We start from the raw sequence: 6,816 nt of genomic DNA, 5'->3' as shown, positions 1-6,816 counted from the left end.
CTAGCTTCTTTACACATTGAGAAGGTCATCATTAAGTCCTAATCACTACCTAGTCAGTTATCAGCACAATAGTCTTGACCTAAAGAAGCAAAAACATATATATATATATATTAACTATGTCAAATCAGATCTTCTCTTAAAGATATTTTTAGAAGAACAAAATTGAGGGTTTATTCTAGCCTGAAACAGACCAAATCTTACTTTCCATTTGCTGGTTAGAGCTTTGCTTCTCTGTTTACTTTTACTCTAAAAAGTTTGTTGACATCCTGGAAAAGCCTGCTGAGAGCTGTTCCTCCTGCTAGAGCTAGGCCAGGTGCTGTGGCAGCAGCAATGGCCACTTCAGAAGACCCCAAGGACCAGAGAGCCAGCCCCAAAGTCGTGGGCCTTGAAACCAGCTCAAGTGGGAAGCAGACTCGCCATCAGAAGGCCATCCCCACTGCTCACCCAACTTTCATTATTCATTGTGCTCCTGGAAAACAGCTCTCTCTGGAGTCACCCTCAGTGCCACTCCAAGCCCCCACTACCAACCTAGGACCTGTCACCCCTCCAATGAAGACCTACGTCTTCTTCTGTGGGGAAAAACAGCCCTGTCTAACTCAGGAGGCCCCCCCGTGTGGGGGATGCCTTGCCCAGGCCAAGAGTACCTTTTCCCTCTGTGGAGGGACTGTGGCCCCGGCTTCCTCCCCAGTCAGCCCACTCTGCCATGAAGAAGTGCCCGAAGCCAAAGGGAGCCCCTTGAAGACTGTGTCTGAAGGTCTTCAGCTTGGGGAATAGTCATAAGCTCTCTCAAAGCCCTTTCCTCCTGTGTCTGTGAACAGGCAGATTAAGTGGAAGGGCCTGGCCATGGGAGGAAGGGATTGGCATGTTAGGTTGAGCCCCCAGGGGCTGCAATTCCAGGAGCCCACTCCCTTGCCCCCAGCCAAACAGAAGTCTTTTGTGCCTGAACCAAGAAAAGAGAATTAGATCCACTGAAGGACATCTGAAACAGCCACTGAGTACACACTGGAGGGTATTCTACTTCTTCCTTCCTCCCTATCTTTGTTAGCCTTTCAGCAGAAGCAGGGTAAGTCACCTCCATACGCAAAGAGACTACTTCATTCATACAGCAAATTCTAACAGAGCATCTCCTACATGCCAGGCTCTGCAAAGTGCTGGAGAAAACTCCACAGCTTTCTTGGAGCTTATGTTCTTGTGGTGGAGGAGGGAGGAAGGAGAGGAGACAGGTTAAACAACTAAGTAAATAAAGATAATTTTTTAGAAAAAGTTTAACTCCCAAGAATACACGGTTTTAGTACATTGGCATGACATTTTCAGTCAAGCATTCTTTTTTTCAAAGCTCCATTCAGCAAGCATTAATTGAGCAGTAAGGACTAAAAGAAAGGTGCACAGATTCAGTCCTGGAGTCTGGCCCTTTTTATGAGAGTGACACTGAGCAATGGATTTAGCCTTTATAAACTTATTTTTCTCATTCATAACACGGAGAAAGTAATACTACTTATTCAAAGTGATACTATCAGTACTACATAAAATAAGGCTGAGAAAATGTATTTGGTGCAGTGTAATCTCTTGACAGTCCCCCTGTGGCCTCGCTTCCAATTATGTTCATTCTTTTCATTTTCCTGAATGGACCATTCTTTTTATTCATGGTTTGTTTTGCTTTTCTACTTGTACAACCTAAAAAGCACTTCTTTTTTTTTTTTTTCCTTTTTCTCCCCCAAGCCCCTCAGTACATAGTTGTACATTCTTCGTTGTGGGTCCTTCTAGTTGTGGCATGTGGGACGCTGCCTCAGCGTGGCTTGATGAGCAGTGCCATGTCTGCACCCAGGATTCGAACCAACGAAACTGGGCCGCCTGCAGCGGAGCGCGCGAACTTAACCACTCGGCCACGGGGCCAGCCCCTAAAAAGCACTTCTTTCCTATTGTGAACTCTTATTTAACAGTACAATTCTAAGTTGCCCATCATCTTTTTTATAAAACCCATGTTAACTCTGCCTCCTCTTCTATCTTCCCAACAGGTAGAATTGACCTTCCTCACTTTTATGCTTCCTTAGTGTGTTGTGAGGTTTCTGTCATAGCAAGCACAAATTTGCGTTTCACCTTTTTTTTTTTTTGAGGAAGATTATCCCTGAGCTAACATCTGCTGCCAATCCTCCTCTTTTTGCTGAGGAAGATTGGCTCTGAGCTAACATCCATGCCCGTCTTCTTCTATTTTATGTGGGACGCCTGCCACAGCATGGCTTGACAAGTGGTGCGTGACTCTGCACCTGGGATGCAAACCGACAAACCCAGGGTTGCCAAAGTGGAAGGTGTGAACTTAACCACTGTGCCACCTAGCCCAGCCCTGTGTTTCACTGTCTGTTTACATCTTTGTTTCCTTCACTAATATAATATAAATATATAAGGATTTAAATATAAATTCTGGAAGCCTTAGAAATGCTTCATGCTTACATACTCTTCTTAAGAAAATTGCATGAAATGTAATTAACATGCAATAAGTGTTGAACGGATGCCAGAGTGAATAAATGCATATTTCACACATTAATATCATTATTATGGATAGTATTAGGAATGTACGAGATCCAGTGAGTGCTCAGAGAGCTTACTAGATGCAGTTATTGGGCTAGAAATTTTGTAAAATGTATATTACATAACCCACTGAAACTTGTATTTTCAGGCAAGAAACAAATATTTCAAAATTAGAAATAACTTTCCTAAAACCATAGCAAAATTGAGATTGACAATGAAGGTTACCTTAATTTAAAGCTTCCCTCTCTCTCTCTCTTTCTCTTATTCTCCTTGAGAGAAAGACAAGAAGGTATATATATACCCACACATACCATATACATATAATATATGTAATTATGTAATAAAAATATATTTTATTTATGGACTGAATTATATCCCCTCAAAATTCATATCTTGAAGCCCTAACCTCAAGTACCTGAGAATGTGACTATATTTGGAGATAAGGCCAGGAGAGGACTACAAATCAAAATTAGTACAAAATTTTGCTAAATTATCTCGACATGAATCAGAAATAGGTGCAGGAATATATTTTTATGATGCTAAACAGGGAGAAAAGAATAATTTCAGATATATTGTTGTGGGTCTAGCTACTTGCACACCCACCTCCTATCTAAGTCCTATGATAGAGTCGATGAGAAAGTCTCTTCACCATGACTTTCAGAAATATATTGATGGGGATAGGAATAGAATCTTTGAAAAGATCTAATTTCTATAGATCACGGGTCAATGGGAGATACTGCTAATGAAATGGATATTTTTCTTCAGTATCGATGCTGAAAACAATCAAGAAGCAGCTCTAATTTATAGGAGGAAGATATATTTACTCTACTTAGCACCAGAATGGTCTGAACTAGATAAATCTTTGGTGGTTACTTATTGATCACGGTGTCCTTAGAAATAAATCCTGTATCTACTCAGAAAGCTCCTACTTGATTGGTGGAACTGGGAATATTTTATGTGTGCCAATCAGAGATCAGATTTGAGCCACCACAATAGCCATGCCTGGTACCCAATTCCTAAACCTGTATCAGATCACAGAATCCAAGTCCTCTGAAGTCCTCTGGATACACTTGAGTAAGGAAACTCTGGTAATATCATAAAAATGTGTTGTAAATTTCTTTCCTAGCCTTCCCTTATAGCTGTTTTCCAGGTTTACTGTCGACTGAGTAAAGTAAAATGCCCATACTATTTGAGGATGATTGTATACTGATTCTGAGCTAATGCTAACTTTGGGGGATCCACAGCATCACTGTGGACCACAAGGATAACGTGGTCTCATTGGTTTCTGGGGATAAAAGTATATACTCAACAATGATCACAATTCCTACATTAATTCCCTGACAGAGTTAGAGATACTGGGACATGAGGTGGTAATTAAGAGGTCCTGGAATTTTTCTTTTCTTCCAAAATAATAAATCAAAAATAATATTACATGCTTGAGGGACTGCAGAGCATAATGCCAGCATCAAAGATCTGCAAGATTCTTATCACTTTTCCCCAGTTAACTCACCTATTTGATATGGGCAGAAGCCAGATGTTCCTGGACGACGACTGTTGGTTACTGTGAATGCAAACAAAAGACAATTGCAGTAGTATCTCTTCTTCCTGTTGTCTCTTTGCTGTAGGAAATCAGTGAAAGCCTTTGTCTCTGCTTTATTTATTTCTACTACCATAAGGTAAAGAATACCAGAAGCACTTTACAGTCAGTCAGTCAACAGAGGTAGCATTATATCTTTAGTCTTATGCTTTAGAGCTGAATCAATTATCTGGATCGGTGTTGTAATTCAGTTTTACAGAGCCTTGATAATCCCAGTTCTCAAAGTACATGAAATTGGACTAGTAAAGGGATTGGCAAACTGTAGTCCACTAGCCAAATTCAGCCTACAACCTGCTTTTGTAAAGCCTGTGAGCTAAGTATGGTTATTACATTTATAAATGGTTGTAAACACATGCACACACAAATATGGGGCAGTAACTAAATATGGCTCATAAACCCTAACATTTATTTTCTGATGCTTTAGAGAAAAAATGCCAATCTGTGATCTACTACATCAATAATGTGATACTATTAGACTCTAGTAAGTAGGAAGTGACAGTAGTTTGAATGACTTATAATACAAATTTATGTCATAAGCTATAAGATAAATCCCATGAACAAATGGACCTCCCAATTCTGCAAAATTTCAGTGTTTCTGGTATTCTAGGAAATTTGAAAAATATACTCTAAAGTGAAGTATACTCATTAGAACTAGGAAAGATGCACAATGCTTTATTGAGCCCCTTTAGGTTGGGAAGAAAACATTTGGGTCTATCCTATTTGTTAAGTTATCCCAATGGCTACCAGCTTTGAATAAGGTTCAAAGCGAGAGAATTCTCTCCATCTCTCCAAGCTACAATGCAACCAGTTCTGCACTTGGCCCCATGAACCAGAAGATCCAAAGTTACTTAGATTTTTGTGGAAGATTGGAATGTTCTGTGGAATTAGTGACAAGCTCTAGTAAGAACAGAGGTCAACAAACTCGAGCTTATGAGGCCTATGCCTGATTTTATAGAGTCTTATTGGAACACAGCCATGCCTATTCACTTAGAGACAATCTTTGACTACTTTTGTTTGTGCTACAAAGGCCAAATTGAGCTGTTGTGATTAAACCAAATACCTAAAGTATCTACTATATGGCTCTTAAAAAAAAATGCTAACCTCAGGATAAGTGGATCACAGAGGATTCCCTTAGGATTTGGGGAAATTAACTTGTCAAATATCGCCCTCCTTTCAAAAACAGGCTTGACTTACTCCTGATTCATAGTAGGAACTAACTGACTGAGTACCAGGTGACCAAGTGACTGAAGTCAATAATTAATTGGATTTTATTGGAATCACTGGCCTTAATGAATTCAAGAATGACCGGCAGCCCACTATCATCAAGTGGAAGTGGCACGTAGAGGACTTGCTTCTGGTGGGAACGTAAGGCGCAGTCAGTTGCATGAGCACGTGGCTTACACTACTCATGTTCCTACTCTTCCCTCACTGTCACTCCTCTCCCAATCCCCACCTTCCTTCTCATGGGAATTTCCCTAGGACTAATTGACTGAAGAGGGAAAATAGCGCTCCTGGTTAACAGACCATAGGCTGGAAGGAGACTGCTGTAGCATGGCGGCTCCACCGACCTAGAAAGAAAAGTGGAGAAGGAAATCTTTCAAAGAGACAGAACTTTAGGAGGTATGTTTTGTGGTTTATTTTTCCTGGAAGAAACATCTCTCTTCCCAGAAAGGAGATTTCTGGTGGAGATGCCTGGAAGGAGATATACTTTTATTCATGAGTAGGGTCTAATTGTTTGGTAGATGTTCAGGAACTTGAAAAGAACAATATAGGAGGATTGGTAACAAGAAGTTCTGGGAAAGATGTAAGAGGTACATGGACAGATCTCTTAGAATGGGGCTAGAGTGTGATAAGATTTTGTTCCATGTAATTTTTTAATACAACATAAGTTGCAAAGGAGGCTTTCAATAAGCAGATGAAAAAAGATTAATTGCCCTGTGGATATCAGTTCATTTTTTAAGTCACATCATTACTTGCTCAATTAGCTCATGAATGAAGTGTCCATGTTTGCAAGGATGGAGCATTTGCATGAGCTCCTCATTAGATTTTCCTCACCAAGGCTGAACTGACTACTGTCACCACTACTCAATGTGCCAAAGTACTGATTAACTCTGTAAAGTCGTATTTATATAATCAGGTACTGATTTATTTTTGTGGATTTCGATTTCCTTTCCCTGCCTGTCATGTTCCTGCCTTATTCACACAAAGAAATGTATTTTAGAGCAGAAAACTAAGGTAATGGACTGATGTTCATGATAACCACTGATCTTAGGATGGACTCAACCAGCTGGCTTTATAGATAGTAAAATTCAGACACCAGCAGATGATAGCATTTTGTGAGGTTAGTATATTTTCAAAATAGTGTAGTTTATGCTCTGAAAAAGATACCAACATGTGCAGCTGCTACCAGAATAGCCAATTTACATAGATTCAGTGGTATTAGAAATGGATAATTCAGAGTGACAATTCTGACAACTATATCAATAAACTCATTATTAAATTTATTTCCTCTGTCTTTGTGAATCTGGGCTCTGTTGGTTTAGAGTCTTGGTATAACAGGGAAGGCTGCTTCTGCAGGAGGCAAGAACTGTGAGGGGTCTGAGATTTTATCCTTCTTTCAAGCTAACAAGTTAGCTGGTCACAGTTTAACAGATGCAGACAGAAGAGAGGAGACTCTGAGTAGGAAAAAGCAC

The 6,816-nt window shown here is 40.1% G+C and overlaps 1 protein-coding gene across 1 annotated transcript; it reads left to right on the top strand.

Moving 5' to 3' along the window:
- The first annotated feature begins 330 nt into the window (after window positions 1-330).
- On the top strand, window positions 331-774 carry LOC124244694 (steroid receptor-associated and regulated protein-like). Its single transcript, XM_046671399.1, has one exon. It carries the CDS (start codon window positions 331-333, stop codon window positions 772-774), a length of 444 nt encoding a protein of 147 aa, XP_046527355.1.
- Window positions 775-6,816: the final 6,042 nt, after the last annotated feature.

This window comes from Equus quagga, chromosome 9 (assembly GCF_021613505.1).
Source record: "Equus quagga isolate Etosha38 chromosome 9, UCLA_HA_Equagga_1.0, whole genome shotgun sequence".
Taxonomy (NCBI): Eukaryota; Metazoa; Chordata; class Mammalia; order Perissodactyla; family Equidae; genus Equus; species Equus quagga.
This window is presented reverse-complemented; position numbering and strand designations above follow the sequence as displayed.

Excerpts from the sequence above, each read along its gene's own strand:
- LOC124244694 (XM_046671399.1), top strand. The coding sequence starts at position 331 with ATGGCCACTTCAGAAGACCCCAAGGACCAGAGAGCCAGCCCCAAAGTC.